Source organism: Pistacia vera, unplaced genomic scaffold (genome assembly GCF_008641045.1).
Source record: "Pistacia vera cultivar Batoury unplaced genomic scaffold, PisVer_v2 Contig1132, whole genome shotgun sequence".
Taxonomy (NCBI): domain Eukaryota; kingdom Viridiplantae; phylum Streptophyta; class Magnoliopsida; order Sapindales; family Anacardiaceae; genus Pistacia; species Pistacia vera.
The window spans coordinates 516,053-538,131 of record NW_022195174.1 but is presented as its reverse complement, the minus strand read 5'-3'; the positions used below and the strand labels follow the sequence as shown (position 1 = coordinate 538,131).

Below are 22,079 nucleotides of genomic sequence, written 5' to 3'. Positions count from 1 at the left end.
TTATCTTTATTTGTTTCTTTATTGTACTTAGCATTATTCTTAATTGTTACTTGTTCATTGGGTTGATGATAGAACATGATCTTTGGATGTATTGTTCTATTTTGATATCAATATAGAGAGTTATTTCCTTTTCTTGTCTGTGACTATTGATTATGAACTGAAATTGGATAGAATTGTCTTGTGTTACTTGGTGAATTGCTGGTCAGTGTTCTATCAAGTGGTATTAGAGCACTAGTTTTTGGGTAATTGTCGTGACAAGAATGGATTCTAGAATGGATAATGTTGAGAGAGAAGTTACAAAGTTAGGAGTTGAAATGAGTACTATCCGAGAGTGTTTGGTTGAGATACAATCCTAGGTGCAAAGAAAGGACGAAGAAGAAGCTGGCAGAACAGAGATGCGCTCATCGGAAAATGTTCGCTCTCACCAAGTAGAAAATCCTAATAGAGCTAGTGGGTCTGGTAATAGTAGCCAAAATGGTAGTAAAATGGGAGGACGAAAATTGGAAATGCCAATATTTTCCAGCGAGGACCCTTACGGATGGATTTTTAGAGTAGAGCATTACTTCAACCTTAAGGAAATATCTGAAGAAGGGAAACTGACAATGATGGTTGTCTATGTGGAAAGTGAGGCCATAAACTGGTTCCAGAACTCCAACAAATTCGTGGGCCATGTTTCAACTTGCACTACTCTAGAGGTGTAGTGGATCATATGAGCATAATCTTTATGAGTCCTTAATGACGATGAAACATACTGGTTCAGTGGCCGAATTTCGTTGGCAGTTTGAAGTGATGGCTACACTTTTGGTAAAGGTGAAGGAAGAAATATTACAGGCTGCTTTTGTTAATGGGCTGAAGATTGAGATTAGAGCTGAAGTTCGTTTAGCCTAACCCAACTCTCTAATTCAAATAATTGAATTGGCCCAAAGAATAGAGGACATAAATCAGGCCTTAGAGGAAGCCCGATTAGGAGCAAATAAACTTACACGCGTGAATGCTCCTCGGTTTTCATACGGGTTCAACACCCATGGATCTAGAAATCTGACCCGACCCATTGATAACTAAAAATTCCCAAATGCATCAGAATCCCCAAAATCGACCCATATTTCCAATTTCAGTCGACAAACACATGAATCTTCAATACAGAGTTCGTCGACCAATTACTCCCCACGTGACCAACTACTGTCATCTTTTCGACCCTTTGAGTGAACGACTTTTTAATGAAAAGAGTTCCCATTTTGAAGGATGATAGACGTAGGAATTCAAAAGAAAAAAGAGAAGGGCCTTTGTTTTAGATGCGATGGTAAGTTCTTTCTTGGATACAAGTGTGGTGAAAAACAGTTCTAAATCATCTTAATTGATGAAGAGGAAGATGAACCAGACTCGATTGGTGGTGGAGAAACAGTCGAACCTGAGATTGAGCGACAACAGGAAAATGTCGAACTCTTTCTTAGCTCAGTGCTGGGGATCAATGGTCGAAAGACAATGAAGCTTAAAGGGTAAGGAATTGATTGTATTGATTGATAGTGGGGCTTCCCACAATTTTATCAGTTCTGAGGTGGTTAAAAGGTTGGGAATATCGGTAGTAGGAACTCAGTCTTTTGGGGTCAGAGTGGGTGATGGGTATGGCGTGAGGTGTGAAGGAGAGTGTAGAGATGTTTGTATGGAGCTACAAGGGGTTACAATCGTTCAAAACTTCTTTCCAATTGACATGAGTAGTGTTGATGCTATTCTGGGAATTGCATGGCTGGAGTTTGGAGACATTAGGTGAGACAATCACTAATTAGAGAAAGCAAACAATGGGGTTTAAATTAGGAGACCAGACAGTTAGTCTGTGTGGGGATCCATCACTTAACAAAACCATGGTGTCTCTCAAAGCTATGATTAAGGCATTGCAATGTGAAGGGTAGGGTTGTTTGATAGAGTTTGGACATATTCAGACACAGTGTATTCAGACACAGTGTGAAGGAAATGAGGATATTGATGATCGATTGCTGGATGTGTTGGAGAAATTTAGTCAAGTTTTTGATCCACTTCCTGGGTTACCATCTGCCAGGTCGAGAGACCACACCATTCAATTAGTTCCAGGAACTCAACAACCAAACCTTAGACCGTATAGGTACCCTTACTATCAGAAAAACGAGATAGAGCGCATTGTCAAGGAAATGTTGGCCTCTGGAATTATAAAGCCGAGCATTGGTCCATTCTCAAGTCCTATTTTATTGGTGAAGAAGAAGGATGAGGGGTGGAGATTTTGTGTGGATTATAGGGCAGTTAACAAGGTGACAATTCCGGACAAATATTCGATTCTAGCTATTGACGAGTTATTTGATGAGTTAGAAGGGGCAACCGTGTTTTCTAAGCTCGATTTGAAGTCAGGCTATCATCAAATCAGAGTTAAACCAGAGGACACACACAAAACAGCTTTTCGAACACACGAAAGGCATTATGAATTTCTAGTTATGCCCTTCGGCCTAACCAATGCACCAGCCACCTTTCAAGCAGTAATGAATCTTCAAGCCGTATTTAAGGAAGTTTTTGTTAGTTTTCTTTGATGACATACTGATTTACAGTAGGGAGATGGGCGAGCATGCTAGGCATCTAAGCATTATCTTACAGATACTATTAGATAATCAGTTGGTGGTCAATAAGAAGAAATGCTATTTCGGACAACAACAGTTAGAATATTTGGGGCATGTGGTCTCAGCTAAAGGAGTGGTAGTTGACCCCTCAAAGATAAAGAGCATTACTAAGTGGCTGGAACCAAGAGACATTAGGGCACTCAAAGGCTTTCTGGGTTTGACGGGATATTATCGACGATTTGTTCGAGATTATGGGAAGATAGCCCTCCCACTCACTGCTCTATTAAAGAAGGATTCATTTGTGTGGAGTACAGTAGCTCAAAGTGCTTTTGAAGAATTAAAAAGACTTATGACAACTGTTCCAGTCCTCTAAATGCCTAATTTCACTCAAAGAATTTATCATAGAGACTGATGCTTTCGGAAGTGGTTTAAGGGCTATGTTGATGTAGAAGGGGCAACCTATTGCCTTTCTCAGCAAAGGTTTGTCTCTAAACTCCAAACTGAAATCTTTTTATAAACGTGAATTAATGGCTATAGCTATGGTTGTGCGAAAATGGTGCCATTATCTTTTGGGAATACGTTTTGTTTTTCGGACAGATTAGCAAAGTCTTCACTTTTTAACTGACCAGAAACTGTTGAGTGAGAATCAGCAAAAATGAATTATCAAGTTATTGGGGTTAGATTTTATAATTCAGTATAAACCTCAGCCATAGAACAAGGTAGTAGATGCTCTCTCTACAATGCCTGAAGTTGTAGAGCATCATGCTCTTTCTATGAGCTGTTTCTTGGGTCTAACCAGTTTAGAAGATGCCATTCAGCAAGATGACAGGTTACGCAGGATCATGCAACAACTTTTGATCGACCCAAATAGCCATCCTCATTTCAGATTGGTGGGACGACATCTACTGTACCATGACAAGCTGGTGGTGCCTAAATCTAGACCTCATATCCAAGAAATATTACATGAGTTTCATGCCTCGCCCATTAGGGGCCATTTGGGTTTCTTTTGGACATATAAACACATCACAAATGTGGTGTTTTGGGAGGGGATGAAGAAAGATATTAAGGAGTTTGTGGACGCTTGCACCATTTGCAAACAAAACAAATACAACGCCTTGAGCCCAACGGGTTTGCTTCAGCCACTGCCTATTCCTAACCAAGTGTGGGAAGATGTCTCTATGGACTTTATCATGGGGCTTCCCAAGGGTCATGGGGTACATACAATTCTGGTAGTTGTTGATCGTCTTACAAAATAGAGCCATTTTTTAACTCTCAAGCATTCTTACACAGCTAAAGTGGTAGCTGATCTGTTTATCAAAGAGGTGGTACGACTGCATAGGTTTCCCTGCACCATTGTTTCAGATCGGGATAGAGTTTTCATGAGCCACTTTTGGGGAGAATCATTTAAACAGTCAAACACCCAATTGCACATGAGTTCAGCTTACCACCAGCAAACGGATGGTCAAACCAAGGTGGTAAACCACTGCTTGGAGACGTACCTCAGGTGCTTTGTCAATAGCCAACCCCAACAATGGCAGAGATGGGTTCTGTGGATGGAGTTTTGGTTCAACACCACTTATAGTAGCTCCACAGGTATGTGTCCATTTAAGGCTTTCTATGGTCGGGACCCTCCAACGGTATTACGGTATGCGGACCACACTTCTTTAGTTGAAGAAGTCAACCAACAACTCCAACAACGCAACAATATCATCGAGGAGTTAAAGGAGAATCTCCTCAAGGCTCAAAACCGAGTGAAGATTTATGCTGATAACTGATGGCAAGAAGTTACGTTTGGGATAGGGGAATCTGTGTATTTAAAGTTACAACTCTACAGCTTAAGATCTCTAGCTCATCAGTATAATGAGAAACTTAGTCCGCGATTTTACAGCCCATTTGTGATCACAGACATAATTGGGGTAGTAGTATACAGGCTGGAATTACCTTCCTCAGCTCGTATTCATGACGTTTTCCATGTTTCGCAATTGAAAAGGGCAACTTTCCTAATCCCCAATAGTCAACCTCTACCGGCAGCCTTTAATGAAGATTTTATTTTGCAAATTGAACCTGAAGCCATACTCAAGAAAAGAAAGCTCTTGAATGGACAATGGGAGGTACCAATTCAATGGAAAGGCTTACCTCCTTATGAAAACACTTGGGAGGATTTTGACACTATTCACTCTCAATTTCCTTCTTTCCACCTTGAGGACAAGGTGGTTCTCCTTGGGGAGGGTAATGATGAGCAACTAGGGAGGCTGGTCTACCGTAGGAAGGGTAGAGGTGAGAAGTAGAGGAATATTTGTTGTGCAGGAGGTTAGGACTTGTTGTGGGAGGACAAGTGGCCTAATGAGATTGGATGGAAGAAGAATTCGGTTAGGAGCAAAAAGGTGTTAGGGAATAAAAGGGAGGGAGAGAAGGAATTGAGGATATTCAGAAAAGAAGGGTAAGGTTTGGAAGGGGAGGTGACTGGCCCCGAAATTCATACTTATATTTATTTGTTTCTTTACTGCACTTAGTATTATTCTCAATTTTTACTTGTTCATTGGGTTGATGTAGAACATGATCTCTGGATGTATTGTTCTATTTTGATATCAATATAGAGAGTTATTTCCTTTTCTTGTCCGTGACTATTGATTGTGAACTGGTATTGGATAGAATTGTCTTGTGTTACTTGGTGAATTGCAGGTCAGTGGTCTATCCTTATATTGAATCTCTTCTTGTAGTTTTTCTTTTTGGAACTTTTATCTCGGTGTCTTTGTTCCCATGCTAATCAGTTTTACTTGGAGAGCTCATAACTCTTGAGATAAGGGACACCCTTAATCCTTATCTTCAATCACTCCTTGAAGAGCATGGAAATTTTATGGTAGATTTAGTGAACAACTTTCCTACCGCACCTATCGAAGAAAAGCTAGCTTTTCCAGTTTGTAGATCCCATTCCAGCCTTGACTCCAAGAAGCCAGAAGCATTCTCTCATGTCAGCGCCCCAAGTCTAGCAGCAGATCTCTGCCCTCAACTTTGCTGCCTCTCAGAGCTTGGCATGGATCTTAAGCAGATCAAGGTAGCTACACGCAGATATCCTAATTTTGCCTACTGCAGCTTGGATGGCTAAATCAAACCACTAGTTGAGTTTCTTCTTGATCTTGGGGTACCTAAATAAGAGATTCCTACCATTCTCAGAAAAATGCCTTCTTTATGTGGACATAGTCTATCTAAAAAAATAATACCCAGCATAATATACTTTGAAGGTTTGGGTGTGGACAAAAAAAAGTGGACAAAAGTTATATGTCGCTGCCCTGGACTCCTTTGTCATAGTAGGCAGAAGGTTCAAGCAGTAGTTAATTTCCTTCGTGAGTTGGGCTTATCAGGTGATAGCATAGGTAAGGTCTTAACTCGGTTCCCAAGAATTGTAACTTGCAGTGTGGAAGACTATCTCAAGCCTTTGGACTATTTTTTCTATGAAAGGGGATTGAGTGTGGAAGAAGTGAGGTCCGTGGTGTCAACATTTCCATCTGTATATTCTTACAGCTTAACAAAAAGCTTGATACCGAAATGGGAGTTCTTTTTTACCATGGGTTATTTAAAGTTGCCGCTGGTTAAGTTCCCTCAGTATTTTAGTTACAGTTTGGAACAGAGAATCAGACCACGTTTTGCACTTGTCAAGGAGTTAGGAGTGAAAATCGAGGCATGTTAGTACGATCACACTGTGACTTTGAGAAAGTTTTGAAGATGAACAGGAAGAACATCCTTGTTGACAAGGTTTCAAGTCAAACAGAGAGCAAGTAGTATGATCATAGGTCAGGAACTGGATTGTATGTCTTCTCAGTTGAGTGCTCATTTCAATGGAGCATCCCAGTGTTACAATTTTCAGACTTGACTTTAACAAGTTTGTTGGAGGTATCTTCGAGTGTCGTCCACAGCGTGGTCAGTGCTTTTCATCAAATGTTTCTCTATAATCCTTGTCTTTACAGAAGTTTTCTCTTCTGCATTACTCTTTCTTACAAGTTAGTATTCCCAGGATGCATTGAAGTGAATTCAATCATTGTTGTTTAGATGAGCCTCTCTTCCTTATCATGCAAATGTTTTTGTTGCAAATTGTTTTTCTACTCCATTGTAAATGTTAGATGTAATGGCTCTAGTACTTGTTCTTTTTTTGAAGGTAAGATTTAATATTCTGAACATTTATCTGGCAAAATGGTTCTCTGGGTGCGCAACAATTTGGCGTGCACTAAGAAGAAATAGACTGAGGGCCAAATGGCTTGTTGGTTATGAAACTTTGCTATATTTGAATTTAAGCTTTTACTAAATTACAACTATGACGTTTTATATTATAAGTCTGTCGTTAAAAATATTATATTCAACATTGTGAGTTTGATATTTTATATCAGAAAACATTTTGGATAATGAGAATGTAGACTTGAAAACTTGGTGCATCACCGCATTTAAACAACACAGGATATGAATATTATATCAGGAAAAATACTCTGTGATAGGAAGCAAGCTGGCTAATACAGAATCAAGTGTAATCAAAGATAAAACCATTGAAATGTCCAATGATAATTTTGTCTTTTCATGTTTGCTTTCTCCAGTAATGATTTTGCATATCATAGGTAAGGCCATAACTCACTTCCCAAGAACTGTAAATTGCAGTGTGGAAGACAATCTCCGGCCAACAGCCGAGTACTTAAAACGGTTGGGGGTTAATGTTGCCATCATTCTCCCCAGATTTACAGCGAGTCTTCGTCATGGTATCGAGGTCACGGAATTCAAAATCATTTTACGAGATAAAAAAACCAAAAATTCAAAGATAAAAGCATAAACAATTATAAGGGAATGAATGATTATTGTTGCTAATAGTTTGACCATCATAGAAGAGTACGTCTAATGACATCGAAGAGTGATGTGATTAGACACAAGATGATTTTTATAATCATTCAAGAGTGTTCATTAACATATTCTAACTTTATTAACGTTAACAATATAGATATACACAGTGACAAACATATCACACTCAATTATGATTTTTATAAATTAACAAAAATTCAATGACAATAAATAAAACTTATAGGTTCCAAATTATAATTTTTGATTCAGTATCTTTACATTAAGCACACTCAGTAGTTCATTTCCCTTACATAACTTAAAACCGTCACCAATAACTAAACAAATCTTAAAGGGAGGTCATAGATAGTTTATTAACTATAAGGGGTGTTTTTATATATTTCATTGATAGTCATAGTAAAATACCCAAATCAACCCAAAATAAAATAAGGCACAATCAAGTCCTCCATAACTTCGATCATTACAGTATCAACACTAGAAATAAAATATATTATATAATATAATATAAACCTAAAATTACCACCAAATATTTGATAATGTTCCTCAATCCTCACAAAGTGAGAGAATCTGAGAAAAAGGGAAGTGAAGGGCTTCGCAGCTGATGATTAGACTCTATATTGCTCCATGCTGGTAAGATCTGCATTCTTTATTTGCATCTTCAATTTTTTTTTAATACTTAAAATGTAAATCTGTAAGCAAATTGGCTTGAAGTTGAGTTGAGCTAAATATTTTCGGTTCCTTTTCGTCAGCTGTATTGACTACTGCTATTTTGTATATGGGTTTGTTTTTTCTTTAAATTTCATGGACATTCCTTTGATCAAAAGTAGTTCTTTATGTTTTTCCTCTTAAATGTGAACTGGGAAGGAAAACATTAAATTGGTTTGTGTAAAGGTTGATTTTTTAAGGGGGTTGAAGAGTGATACTATTTAGCAATGTCAGAATTGATAATGATAACATTTATGAACAATGCAATGTATGTTACTGAAATGATATTTTTGTAAAAAATTATCTGTTCTTGTACAAATTTGATGATTTTGCACATTCTAAGGTCGATTAATTCAGGTTACAGTGTGGTACTTGTTTCGTATGGTAGTCTATTCTTGTTGTTAGATATGTTTGAGTGGTGGGAATATTGATGGATGTTATTTAATGTGGTTGATTATTTATGAATGTAATCGTTAACGTGGATATGGAATATATAAGTTGACTTGTATTTATACACTGGTCTTGTACTGATAAAAGTTTCCGTTTACCTTCTTGAAGATGGAAATGAAAGCCCTTTGTGCAAACCGCTTGTCCAATTTTTCATCTCTCTTTAGAGGAACTCTTTGCATCACGAGGTACTGTTTTTTTTTTCCTTTAATTTCCATTTCTGTCTTCAGTTTTTAAAATTACTGTTACAGAAAAGCAGAAATCTTTGTTCCTGTTGTTCTTTTGTTAATATGTTTTTGGGGTGAATGATAACATGGGTGCTACTATGTTAAATTATATTCCAACTCAGTTTTATTTATTTATCTAGAGAAGGGGAAAGGGAAAGGGAAAAGGATTGGTAATGCTAAGTTAAACCACAAAGAAGCTTCATTTTAAGATCTTGCTTAAGTTATTTGGTCAAAAAGGAAATTGCTTATTCTGTGCTATCACTTTTTTTTTTTTTTTTTTTTAAATACCGATATTTGTTCTGTTTTTATTTTTCTTAGCTCGAGCATTGACATCCTTTTATTCTTCTGCAGGACTCGACTTACTTTTCCTGAGAATCTCTTGGGCCAAGCAAAGCTTGGTAAGCTTGCTGTTCTTCTTGTAGTATAACATTCATATAGAAGCTAAACTTATCCGTATTTACATGTTCTTGTACTCCTTTTAGTATTAACACCATGTTGTGATATGAAAGCAGCTTTTTCTTCTGGAAATGAATCATTCAACACCACAGTAGTGCCTCCAACCCTGTTAGCTGCTGAAAAAGAAGAAGCCAAATCTGTGTTATCCTTGTTCTTGAAGAAACAAGGTCTGAGCAAGGTAGCTGCTGCAAAAACCATCACTAAATCAGATCTTTTCATCAACCACCTTGTCTCAAGGCTTCATTCTGTTCATAAATCTCGGTATCTTGTAGGTTCGATTGCAATAAGTACTGGTTATTTTTGGCTATTGTTTTCTAAGTGTTTTTTTTTTTTTTTTTTTTCTAATTCTTATTTTTCCAACCAGTCAAAATTTGCTTGCCATACAGGAAAAGAGCTCACAACCCTTGAGATCAGGAATACCCTTATTCCTTATATTGAATCTCTTCTTGTAGAGCATGGAAACAGTGTTGTAAATTTTGTGGAGAACTTTCCTATTATACCTGTCAAAGACAAGCCAGCTGTTTCAGTCTCTCAACACCCTTCCACCCCTGACTCCAAGAAGCCAAAAGGGGTCTCTAATGCTCCTGTTAAAGAAAAGACAGTTTCTCAATCCTTTTCTGCTCCCCTTGACTTCAAGAAGCCAACGGTTGTCTCTAATGGACCTAGAGAAGAAAAGCCAGCCGTGTCAGTTTCTCAATCTGGTTCTTCTCTTGACTCTAAGAAGCAAAAGGCTGTCTCTCGAATGATTGAGGTTGGCGCGGTTGGAGATTTACAACCTCATTTCCTCTACCTCTTAGAGCTTGGCATGGATCTTGAGCAGATCAAGTTAGCTACAAGCAGATGTCCTAGTTTTGCCTACTACAGCTTGGAGGGGAGAATCAAACCACTTGTTGAGTTTCTTCTTGATCTTGGGGTAGCTAAATCAGAGATTCCTAAAATTCTTGTCCAAAGGCCTCATTTATTCGGACTTAGTATATCTGGTAAAATTATACCCATCATGTTATACTTAGAAGACATGGGTGTGGACAAGAAGCAGTGGGCAAAAGTTATATTACGCAGCCCAGGACTTCTCACTCATAGCAGGCAGAAGCTTCAGGCAGTTGTTAATTTCCTTAATGAGGTTGGCTTGTCAGGTGATAGCATAGGTAAGGCCTTAACTCGGTTCCCAAAAATTGTAACTTGCAGTGTGGAAGACAATCTGAAGCCTGTGAACAAATTTTTTTATGAAAAGGGATTCAGTGTGGAAGAAGTGAAGTCCATGGTGTCAACATTTCCATCTATATATTCTTACAGCTTGGCTGAGAGCTTGGTACCAAAATGGGAGTTCTTTTTGACCACGGGTTATTCAAAGTTGGCGCTAGTTAAGTTCCCTCAGTATTTTAGTTACAGTTTGGAGCAAAGAATCAGACCACGTTTTGCACTTGTGAAGGAGTTGGGAGTGAAAATCGGGCTGAACCGCATGTTAGCTGTATCGTTCTGTGACTTTGAGAAAGTTTTGGAGATCAGCAGAAAGAATATGCTTGCTGACGAGCTTTCGAGTTGTCCAAAGAGCAAGTAATGATCTTCGGTTAGGAACTGGATCTATGACTTCTAAGCGGAGTGCTCAGTAGAACGAGGCATGGTAATGGTACAACTACGTGATCAGAACTGTATTTTATTACTTTACTAATTACTAGGGCATTTCTTTGCACTGTTTTGAAGAATAAGAACCATTTGAGCACAAAGGCAAGCGAATTTCAGGCTATGACTTGGAAATTTTTGAAGATGGTTACCCACATGTGACAATGTGATTGACTCCTAGTCACGAGAAAACAAATTTATATGAGACTGTCTCATCGTATCATCCGTTCAATGAGATAGTCTCACCAAATCACTACATTGACGTGAAGTATTATCTAATTAAAAATGTAGTATCATATGAAATGTAAGGGTCGTAAAAGAACCATTGTTTCCTTCTTTCTTAGATTTTTAAACCTTTTTTTCTGGAGACATTTATGAAATTAATAACTTAAGAGGTCTAACAATAATTAAAAAATACAATAATATTTCTCAATAATATGCCAAACAATATTGGGAGAATAGATTGGGAATATGGGTAGAAATAATGTGCCAATACACCCCTAATTATCTAGAATTTTAGAAGAATCTCTTGCATTGATATGAAAAAAAAAAAAAAAAAAAAAACCAACAAATTAACGAATAAATGTAAGCACAAGAAAAGCTTTACCTTTATGCTGCGTTTTAATGAATCGAATTGTGCTGTGTTTTCTCTTGAAGGAGGAACAGAGAGCTTTTCTTGGGTCTGAGATCCAAAATTCTGGTAATTAACATAATCGGTAATTAATATAATGGGATTACCCTTGATCCAACGTGGGAAATTCATTATAACCCCCATTTGTTCAAAAATTTTCAATCTTAAACCTTACTCCCTATTTGCAATGCCATTATGTTAATTGATGTTTGTAGTTGTAGGGTAAATTACGGTTTCACAAAAAATTTGAGGGGATAAGTGGTTATTGTTGCTTGTAGTTTGACCATCATCAAAGAGTATGTCCAATACACTAATACTACAAATGTTAAAAGGAGGTCATAGATAGTTTATAACTATAAGGGGGTGTTTTAGACGTTTCATCGATAGTCATAGTAAATCTCAAAATCATCCCAAAACAATAGATAAGACTTCGCTAAATCCAGTGTCAACCCTAGATAGAATATATTATTACCTCCAAACATTAGACAAAACTCCTCAATCCTCACTAAGTGAGAGAAACTGAGAAAGATTGAAGTGAAGGGCTTCGCAGCTGTAGTTGGGTCCACAATTGCTCCATGCGGGTAAGATCTGCTTCTTTATTTTCATCTCCAAATTTTTCTTTAATATTTAAAATATAGATTGTATGCAAATTGGCTTGAAGTTGAGTTGAGCTAAATATTTTCAGTTCCTTTTCGTTAACATTATCACTACTGCTATTTTGTATCTGGGTTTGTTTTTTCTGTAAAATTCATGGACATTCTTTTATCAAAATGAGTTCTTTATGTTTTTCCTCTTGAATGTTAACTGGGAAGGAAATTTATATTGGTTTGTGTTTTTTCAAACGTTTATTGCTGAATTAAGAATGTAAAGATTGACATTTTATGGGGTTGAACCGTGATAATACTATTCAGGAAAGTGAGAATTGAGATGTTAACGTTTATGAGCAATGCAATTTATGTTACTGAAATGATATTTGTGTAAAAATTTATTTGTCTTGTACAAATTTGATGATTTTGCACATTCAGATTCACGTATGATGATTTGTGTCGCGTGGTGAATTATTCCTGTTGTTAGATATGTTTGAGTGGTGGGAATATTTGTGCTCGAGCATTGACGTCCTTTTATCTTCTGTAGGACTCGACTTACTTTTCCTGAGAAACCTTCTTTTTCAAGCAAAGCTTGGTAAGCATGCTGTTCTTCCAGTAGTATAACATTCATATAGAAGCTAAACTTATCCGTATTTACATGTTCTTGTAGTCTTTTAGTATTAACACCATGTTGTGATATAAAGCAGCTTTTTCTTCTGAAATGGATCATTCAACTCCGTAGTAATGCCTCCAACTCTGTTAGCACTGAAAAAGAAGCCAATCTGTGTTATCCTTGTTCTTGAAGAAACAAGGTTTGAGCAAGGTAGTTGCTGCAAAAACCATCACTAAATCAGATCTTCTCATCGACATCTTGTCTCAAGGCTTCATTCTGTTTATAAATCTCGGTATCTTGTAGGTTCGATTGCAATATTACTGGTTATTTTTGGCTATTTTTTTCTAAGTGTTTTTGTTTCTAATTCTTATTTTTCGCACTAATCAAAATTTGCTTGCTGTACAGGAAGAGAGCTCACAACTCTTGAGATCAGGGACACCCTTATTCCTTATATTGAATCTCTTCTGTAGAGCATGGAACAGTGTCGTAAATTTATGGGAACTTTCCTAATACACCTGTCAAAGACAAGCCAGCTGTGTCAGTCTGTCAACACCATTCCACCCCCAACTCAGAAGCCAAAAGGGGTCTCTAATGCAACTGCAGAGAAGGCAGCTGCGTCAGTTTCTCAATCCTTTCTGCCCCCCTTGACTCAAAAGAAGCCAAAGGTGGTCTCTAATGGACTTGGTGAAGAACGTCAGTTTCTCAATCTGGTTCTGCTTTTGACTCTAAAATGCCAAAACCTGTCTCTGAATGATTGAGGTTGGCGCAGTTGGAGATTTACGCCCTCAATTCCTCTACTTCTTAGAGCTTGGCATGGATCTTGAGCATATTAGGTAATTACACGCAGGTATCCTGATTTTGACTACTGCAGCTTGGAGGGAAAAATCAAACCGTAGTTGAGTTTTCTCTTGATCTTGGGTACCTAATCAGACATTCCTAAAATCCTCATCCAAAGGCTTTCATTGTGCTCAGTTATCTATCCGAAAATCTAATACCGACCATGATGTTCTTAGAAGATTTGGGTGTGGATAAGGACAGTGGGCGGAAGTTATATCCGCTTCCCAGGACTCCTCACTCTAGCAGGCAGAAGGTTCAGGCAATTGTTGATTTCCTCTACGAGTCGGGCCTCATCTGAGAGTATAGGTAAAATCTTGACTCGATGGCTAATTTCGTTAGTTACGTGTGGAGAGAATCTACGACCAACAGTTGAGTACTTCTGTTCATTAGGTGTGGATATCTCTGTGCTTCTTTGAAAATCAGCACAGACTCTTGGTTGTAATATTGAAGGCATTCTGAAGCCTGTGACTGAATTCTTCTTGGCAAAGGGGATAGCATGGAAGAAATTCGGACCATGATTTTGAGATATGCAGGTCTATATTCTTGTAGTTTGACAGATAACTTGATACCAAAATGGGAGTTCTATTTACCATGGGATATGAAAAATCTGAGCTGGTTAAGTTCCCTCAATTTTTAGTTACGTTTGGAGCAGAGAATAAGGCCAAGATATGTGCTTGTAGGGAGTCAGGAGTGAAATGCTGCTCACCCAAATGCTACCTCTGTCAGACTGTGACTTTGAGAAAGTTTTGAAGGTGAAAATACTGAAAATGGTTACCACCACATACTCCCTGCTACCATAGGAACTTACATAAGACAGTCTCACCATATCACCAAACTGACATATGAGAAACTATCTAGTTAAGATTTTGATGCTGAACATTCCAGTGGTACACTTGTTGATAGACAATTAATCTAATGCCAAAAAAGTCTTAGAATGTATGAAATTTAAGGTTTGCGAAAGAACTCAGTTTCCTTCTTTCAATGTAAGGTTCATACGATCGAAATGTAATTTTGTCATTACTTTTCCCAAAAAAAAAAAATATTTAAAAAACCCTATTCACATTCCAAATGTTGAGGGCTTTTGAGATAAAATCAAAGTCAGATAGGAATTAGAAGGATTTAATAAGTTATTTTTTTAAGAAAAAAAATAGATAAAAAATAATTTTCTTTAAAATTTAATTGGAGTTCTTATGCATACTGTTTATTATTTAGTATTAGTGTATCAAGCAATTTCCTTTCTCTATACTGTGTAAAGAAAAAGAAGTATATTTACCAAAAAAAAAAAAATTATAGTGCATGATATATACGTTTTGGTTTAAAAGTCTAATTACAGTGTGCTAAAAACTTGCCTACTCTATTTTCGTCCAGTCATTTTTATAAGGAAAATTAGGTTAAATTAATATATGATTATTATATATTAACCCAAAAAAAAAAAAAAAAGTTACTTCTCAGAGGAATGGTAAGCAGAGCTACGGAACCAGGCAACCAGCAGTTAATGACATTGCTAATTTATCCTTAACTCGAGCCAGAAAAATTGGGTTTGTTTCATTTTTCCATCCAACTCACATTCATCTATGTGGGTTTGTTTCTTATTTAGTTTTAATGGAGATTACTGTGATAAAAAAGAGTTCTTTATGTGTTTTTTGATTAAAAGTTTTAATTTTGAATCTGCAACAAGGTTTTTATTTTAGGTTTCAGTTTGGGTTCTCGAAGATGGCAATGAAGACCCTTTCTGGAAGCTGCTCTTCTGACCTTTCTCTCTTTAGAGGAGCTCTACGTCACTAGGTATTTTTTTAATCAATTATTATTATTTTTTGCTTCCAAAAAGCATTAATTTTTATTTTCATACTATTGCTATGAAGGCGTATTGTTAAATTTTAGGAGATTTGAAGTGGAAAGTTAGGGGAAAAAGCATTTCCTCTGTTATAGTTGTGAGTGTGCGGTGAATTTGTGATTTCTGCTAATTAAATTTTGAGTTTCATTTTAGAAGATTAGTCAAACAGAATATGATTTCTCGTATACTATTTTTCTTGTATAGACTTATCTTTTGTTTGTATCCATGAGGGATAGAGCATGATGATTTCATTTTGTTCTTCTGCAGGACTCGATTTACTTCTCCTGAGGAAGTCTTCTCTTGCAGAGGAATCGGTTTTTCTAGTAGTATTTCATCCTCTTACAAAGCTAATTAATTACGGATATTAACATGTTTCTTTCCTTTTTGTGGTATAACATGATGGTGTTTTGATGTAAGAACAGCTGATTCTTGTGTACATATCGTTCAACTCAAAGTAGATCCTTCAAGCTTTTATCAGCTGAGAAAAAAGAAGCCAAGTCTCTGTTAAGCTTGTTCTTGATGCAACAAGGTCTGAGCAAGGCAGCTGCCGCAGAACCATCAATAAATCGATCATTCATCGACCACCTTATCTCAAGGCTTCTTCTGCTCATAAATCTCGGTATCTTGTAGGTCTGGTTGCAACATGTAGTTTTTCTTTTTTGCTACTTTTATCTCGATGTTCTTTGTTCCCATGCTATCAGTTTTACTTGTTATTGCAGGAAGAGAGCTCACAACTCTTGAGATTAGGGACACCCTTAATCCTTATCTTCAATCACTCCTTAAGAGCATGGAAACTTTATGGTAGATTTAGTGAAGAACTTTCGTAACGCACCTATCGAAGGAAGCCAGCTTTGCCAGTTGTCGATCCCATTCCAGCCTTGACTCCAAGAAGCCAGAAGCAGTCTCTCATGTGAGTGCCCCAAGTCCAGCAGCAGATCCTGCCCTCAACACAGCTACCTCTTAGAGCTTGGCATGGATCTTGAGCAATCAAGTTAGCTACACGCAGATGTCCTAGTTTTGCCAACTACACCTTGGAGAGGAAAATCAAACCCTAGTAGAGTTTCTTCTTGATCTTGGGGTAGCTAAATCAGAGATTCCAAATTCTTGTCCAAAGGCCTCATTTAGTGGACATAGTATATCTGGTAAAATAATACCCATGATGTTATACTTAGAAGATATGGGTGTGGACAAGAAACAGGGGCAAAAGTTATATTCCGCAGCCCAGGACCCTCAGTCACAGCAGGCAAGCTTCAGGCAGTTGTTAATTTCCTTCATGAGTTGCTTATCAGGTGATAGTGTAGGTAAGGTCTTAACTCGGTTCCCAAGAATTGTATGTTACAGTGTGAAGACAATCTCCGGCCGACAGCTGAGTACTTCAAACGGTTGGGGGTTAATGTTGCCATCGTTGTCCACAAATTTCCAGAGATTTTTGTTGTAGTATTGAGGGCCATCTCAAGCTTGTGACCAAATTTTTTCTATGAAGGGGATTCGTGTGGAAGAAGTGAGTTACATGGTGTCGAGATTTCCTAATTTATGTGGTCTCAGCTTGACGGAGAGCTTGATACCGAAATGGAGTTCTTTTTGACCATGGGTTATTCAAAATCTGAGCTGGTTAAGTTTCCCATTATTTTGGTTACAGTTTGGAACGAGAATCAGACCACGTTTTGCACTTGTGAGGAGTTGGAGTGAACTCGGGCTGAACCGCATTTAGCTGTATCGTTCTGTGACTTTGAGAAAGTTTTGAGTCAGCAGAAAGAATAGCTTGCTGACGAGCTTTCGAGTTGTCCAAAGAGCAAGTAATGATCTTCGGTTAGGAACGTATTCTATGACTTCGGTCGGTACCGTTCTCTTCAGGGACCTGTACAACGAGGACGAGAACGAGAACGAAGTACTTCTAAGAGCGAGTTTGGATCTAGTTGAAGACATCGCGGCAAGCTTCGCTAAGGATATCAGCCTACCAGCACGAGCAAAAGGTTATTCGATTCAAAGGTCAGCGAAGAGACTTCCAGGTCGGAGATCTTGTGCTAAAGGAAGTTCTCCTCGGACCAGAAACCAAGTGCGGGGTACTAGGCCTATTGGGAAGGTCCGTACCGGATCGACAAAGTGATCAACCAAGGACTACCATCTCAAAAGATTGAACGGCTCCAAGGTACCCCGCTTGGAATGCCGAGCACCTCCGGCCATACTACCAGTAATCCTGAACTCAGCTCAATTTTTGTTAATTCCTTTTTGAAGTATTACTCTATTCGCTTAAAACATTCGCATGTGTTTCTGTTCGCTGTAAGAATTTATGGGTAACACTGTGTAAATCACATTGTAAATTGACATATTTATGAGAAAACGAACTGCATTGTAAAAGAAAATATGTCTTTCATTATGTACAAAAAGTCAAGACTCGATACAATGGAACGACTCTTTAACGCTAAGGCTAGTCGGGAAGATCCTTCGAGCCAGAGCCACCTCCTGGTCGGTCCCTGGGCGACCGCGGCGGCCTGGTCATCCTCCCGGCCATGAGCCACAAGTCGCCTGCCAAGCCCGGAGGCGAGAAGTCCAAAGCAGGGTTCCTTGCACGCAGGGTGTAGATGGATCCGATCGCCCAGTCCGCGACCTTCTCCTCCATCTCCTCAGACTGATTCTGCATTTTTGCAGTCAGAGAAGCGACTCTCTCCCGACCTCTCCTGAAGCTCGGCCTAAGAGCTAACCTTTCCTGTTCGGAGGCCCCTTTGTCTTCTTCACTCGCTGAGCCCGTTCGAAGTCGCCCGCATCTCCTGGTCCTTCTCCGACCTCCTTTGAGCCGGGCGGTTGTCCTTTGAAGCTCTTTAATCTCCTCCGCAGTCGGTCGAGCTCCGCTGTATATTCTTACAGCTTGACGGAGAGCTTGATACCGAAATAGGAGTTCTTTTTTACCACGGGTTATTCAAAGTTGGCGCTGGTTAAGTTCCCTCAGTATTTTAGTTACAGTTTGGAGCAAAGAATCAGACCACGTTTTGTACTTGTCAAGGAGTTAGGAGTGAAAATCGGGCTGAACCGCATGTTAGCAGTACCGTTCTGTGACTTTGAGAAAGTTTTGGAGACGAGCAGAAATAATATGCTTGCTGACGAGCTTTCCAGTTGTCCAAAGAGCAAGTAATGATCTTCGGTTAGGAACTGGATTCTATGACTTCTAAGCGGAGTGCCCAGTAGAATGAAGCATGGTAATGGTACAACTACGTGATCAGAACTGTATTTTATTACTTTACTAATTACTAGGGCATTTCTTAGCACTTTTTTGAAGAATAAGAAACATTTGCAGCACAAAGGCAAGCGAATTTTCAGGCTATGACTTTGGGAAAATTTTGAAAGGAAAATTTTATATTGGTTTGTGTTTTTTCAAAAGTTTATTGCTGAATTAAGAATGTAAAGATTGACTTTTTAATGGGGTTGAACAGTTATGAGCAATGCAATGTATGTTACTGAAATGATATTTGTATAAAAATGTATTTGTTCTTGTACAAATTTGATGATTTTGCACATTCAGGTTACAGTGTGATGATTTGTGTCGCGTGGTGAATTATTCTTGTTGTTAGATATGTTTGAGTGGTGGGAATATTGGTGGGTGTTGAATGTGGTTGATTAGTTATGAATGTAACCATTAACTTTGATATGTAATGAAGGAGTCAGTATAAGTTGTCTTGTATTTGTACACTGGTCTTGTATTGATAAAAGTTGTTTACCTTCTTGAAGATGGAAATGAAAGCCCTTTGTGCAAGCCGCTTGTCTGGTTTTTCATCTCTCTTCAGAGGAACTCTTTGCATCAAGAGGTAGAGGTTTTTTGTCTGTCTTTAAAAGTTTCTTTAATTTCCGTTTCTGTCTTCAGTTTTGAAAATTATTGTTACAAAAAAGCAGAAATCTTTGTTCCTTTTGTTCTTTCGTTTCTATGTTTCTGGGGTGAATGATAACAGGGTCCTACTATGTTAAATTATATTCCAACTCAGTTGCATTTATTTATCTAGGGAAAGAGAAGGGGAAAAGGGAACTCAATACAATTTTAGCATAAATTAAACCATAAAGATGCTTCATTTAAGCTCTTGCTTAATTTATTTGGTCAAAAAGGAAATTGCTAATTCTGTGCTATTATATGGTGAAATCACCCTTTTTTTAATACCGATATTTCTTCTTATTTTTCTTAGCTCGAGTATTGATGTCCTTTTATTCTTCTGTAGGACTCAACTTACTTTTCCTGAGAAACTCTTCCTTTTCCAAGCAAAGCTTGGAAAGCATGCTGTTCTTCTAGTAGTATAACATTCATATAGAAGCTAAACTTATCCGGATTTACATGTTCTTGTAGTCTTTTTAGTATTAATACCATGTTATGATATGAAAGCAACTTTTTCTTCTGGAAATGGATCATTCAACTCCATAGTAATGCCTCCAACTCTGTTAGCGGCTGAAAAAGAAGAAGCCAAATCTGTGTTATCCTTTTTCTTGAAGAAACAAGGTCTAAGCAAGGTAGTTGCTGCAAAAACCATCACTAAATCAGATCTTCTCATCGATCACCTTGTCTCAAGGCTTCATTCTGTTCATAAATCTCGGTGTCTTGTAGGTTCGATTGCAATATGTACTGGTTATTTTTGGCTATTTTTTTCTAAGTGTTTTTGTTTCTAATTCTTATTTTTCCCACTAATCAAAATTTGCTTGCCCTACAGGAAGAGAGCTCACAACTCCTGAGATCAGGGACATCCTTATTCCTTATATTGAATCTCTTCTTGTAGAGCATGGAAACAGTGTCGTAAATTTAGTGGAGAACTTTCCTAATACACCTGTCAAAGACAAGCCAACTGTGTCAGTCTGTCAACGCCATTCAGCCACGGGGTAACCCTGAGAAGCCAAAAGGGGTCTCTAATGCACCTGTCAGAGAAAAGGCAGCAGCATCAGTTTCTCAATCCTTTTCTGCTCCCCTTGACTCAAAGAAGCCCAAAGGTGCTCTCTAATGGACTTGGTGAAGAAAAGCCAGCAACGTCAGTTTTCAATCTGGTTCTGCTCTTGACTCTAAAAAGCCAAAATCTGTCTCTTGAATGATTGAGGTTGGTGCAGTTGGAGATTTACGCCCTCAATTCCTCTACCTCTTAGAGCTTGGCATGGATCTTGAGCAGATAAAGATAATTACACGCAGGTATCCTGATTTTGACTACTGCAGCTTGGAGAGGAAAATCAAACCAGTAGTTGAGTTTCTTCTTGATCTTGGGGTACGTAAATCAGACATTCCTTAAATCCTCATCCAAAGGCCTTCATTGTGCTCAGTTAGTCTATCTGAAAATCTAATACCGACCATGATGTTCTTAGAAGATTTGGGTGTGGACAAGGAGCAGTGGGCGAAAGTTATATACCGCTTCCCAGGACTCCTCACTTATAGCAGGCAGAAGGTTCAGGTAATTGTTGATTTCCTCTACGAGTCGGGCCTATCATCCGAGAATATAGGTAAAATCTTGACTCCATGGCCAATTATCGTTAGTTACAGCGTGGAGAAGAATCTACGACCAACAGTTGAGTACTTCCGTTCATTAGGGGTGGATGTCTCCGTGCTTCTTCGAAAATCAGCACAGACTCTTGGTTGTAATATGGAAGGCAATCTGAAGCCTGTGGCTGAATTCTTCTTGGCAAAGGGGTATAGCATGGAAGAAATTCGGACCATGATTTTGAGATATGCAGGTCTATATTCTTGTAGTTTGACAGATAACTTGATACCAAAATGGGAGTTCTATTTGACCATGGGATATGAAAAATCTGAGCTGGTTAAGTTCCCTCAATATTTTAGTTACAGTTTGGAGCAGAGAATAAGGCCAAGATATGTGCTTGTAGAGGAGTCAGGAGTGAAAATGCTGCTCACCCAAATGCTACCTCTGTCAGACTGTGACTTTGAGAAAGTTTTGACGGTGAAAATACTGAAAATGGTTACCACCACATGACTCCTCGCTACCAGAGGAACTTACATAAGACAGTCTCACCATATCACCAAACTGACATATGAGAAACTATCAAGTTAAGATATTTGATGCAGAACATTCCAGTGGTACACTTGTTGATAGACAATTAATCTAATGCCAAAAAAGTCTTAAATGTATGAAATTTAAGGGTTTACGTAAGCGAAATGGTATAATTGTCATTAACTTTTCCCCCAAAAAAAAAAAAAAAAAAAAAAATAATAATATTTGAAAAACCCTATTCACATTCAAAATGTTGGAGGGCTTTGAGATAAAATCAAAGTCAGATAGGAATTAGAAGGATTTAATAAGTTATTTTTTTAAGAAAAAAACAGAATAAAAATATATATATTTTTTATAAAATTTAATTGGAGTTCTTATACATACTGTTTATTATTTAGAATTAGGTGTAACAAGCAATTTCCTTTCTCTATAGTCTATACTGTGTAAAGAAAAAGAAGGTATATTTACCAAAAAATAATTATCACATTTTATTTTTTTAAAAGGCTCAGCATTTTTTTCTAAACAAATCTAATCAACATCACACAATTTGATGAATATATTTCTACAAACAAATATGAACTTGTTAATTATGTACTTAATTAAAAAAAAAATTATACGTTCATGATATATAATGTTAGATTATATCTGATTATAATAACCTCTCTGGTCTAATATTTAATGGTAAGGTTTAAAAGTCTAATTACAGAATGCTAAAAACTTGCCTACTCTATTTTCGTCCTTGTC

At 37.8% G+C, this 22,079-nt stretch overlaps 4 protein-coding genes across 4 annotated transcripts; all 4 read left to right on the top strand.

Moving 5' to 3' along the window:
• Positions 1–3,319: 3,319 nt before the first annotated feature.
• On the top strand, positions 3,320–5,685 carry LOC116143531. The gene is made up of 3 exons (XM_031428981.1): positions 3,320–3,793; positions 5,262–5,268; positions 5,351–5,685. The coding sequence occupies exons 1-3, from the start codon at positions 3,320–3,322 to the stop codon at positions 5,683–5,685; spliced, it is 816 nt and encodes a 271-aa protein (XP_031284841.1).
• A 2,278-nt stretch (positions 5,686–7,963) lies between these two features.
• Positions 7,964–10,823, top strand: LOC116143063 (transcription termination factor MTERF5, chloroplastic-like). Its single transcript, XM_031428485.1, has 6 exons — positions 7,964–8,045; positions 8,679–8,755; positions 9,146–9,192; positions 9,307–9,522; positions 9,637–9,786; positions 9,949–10,823. The coding sequence occupies exons 1-6, from the start codon at positions 8,040–8,042 to the stop codon at positions 10,806–10,808; spliced, it is 1,356 nt and encodes a 451-aa protein (XP_031284345.1). The 5' UTR covers positions 7,964–8,039; the 3' UTR covers positions 10,809–10,823.
• An 8,278-nt stretch (positions 10,824–19,101) lies between these two features.
• LOC116143072 (transcription termination factor MTERF5, chloroplastic-like) lies at positions 19,102–21,448 on the top strand. The gene is made up of 2 exons (XM_031428491.1): positions 19,102–19,172; positions 20,058–21,448. The coding sequence occupies exon 2, from the start codon at positions 20,682–20,684 to the stop codon at positions 21,315–21,317; it is 636 nt and encodes a 211-aa protein (XP_031284351.1). The 5' UTR covers positions 19,102–19,172; positions 20,058–20,681; the 3' UTR covers positions 21,318–21,448.
• Positions 19,777–20,621, top strand: LOC116143521 (transcription termination factor MTERF5, chloroplastic-like). Its single transcript, XM_031428971.1, has 4 exons — positions 19,777–19,975; positions 20,058–20,140; positions 20,199–20,331; positions 20,446–20,621. Exons 1-4 carry the CDS (start codon positions 19,777–19,779, stop codon positions 20,619–20,621), a joined length of 591 nt encoding a protein of 196 aa, XP_031284831.1.
• Positions 21,449–22,079: the final 631 nt, after the last annotated feature.

Coding starts and splice junctions, on each gene's coding strand:
- LOC116143521 (XM_031428971.1), top strand. CDS start 19,777: ATGCCTCCAACTCTGTTAGCGGCTGAAAAAGAAGAAGCCAAATCTGTG. Junction 19,976..20,057: donor TTCGATTGCAATATGTACTG/GTTATTTTTGGC, acceptor CTTGCCCTACAG/GAAGAGAGCTCACAACTCCT. Junction 20,141..20,198: donor TAGAGCATGGAAACAGTGTC/GTAAATTTAGTG, acceptor CAACTGTGTCAG/TCTGTCAACGCCATTCAGCC.
- LOC116143063 (XM_031428485.1), top strand. Junction 9,193..9,306: donor CTTGGGCCAAGCAAAGCTTG/GTAAGCTTGCTG, acceptor ATATGAAAGCAG/CTTTTTCTTCTGGAAATGAA. Junction 9,787..9,948: donor AGCTGTTTCAGTCTCTCAAC/ACCCTTCCACCC, acceptor CAGTTTCTCAAT/CTGGTTCTTCTCTTGACTCT.
- LOC116143531 (XM_031428981.1), top strand. CDS start 3,320: ATGCCTGAAGTTGTAGAGCATCATGCTCTTTCTATGAGCTGTTTCTTG.
- LOC116143072 (XM_031428491.1), top strand. CDS start 20,682: ATGATGTTCTTAGAAGATTTGGGTGTGGACAAGGAGCAGTGGGCGAAA.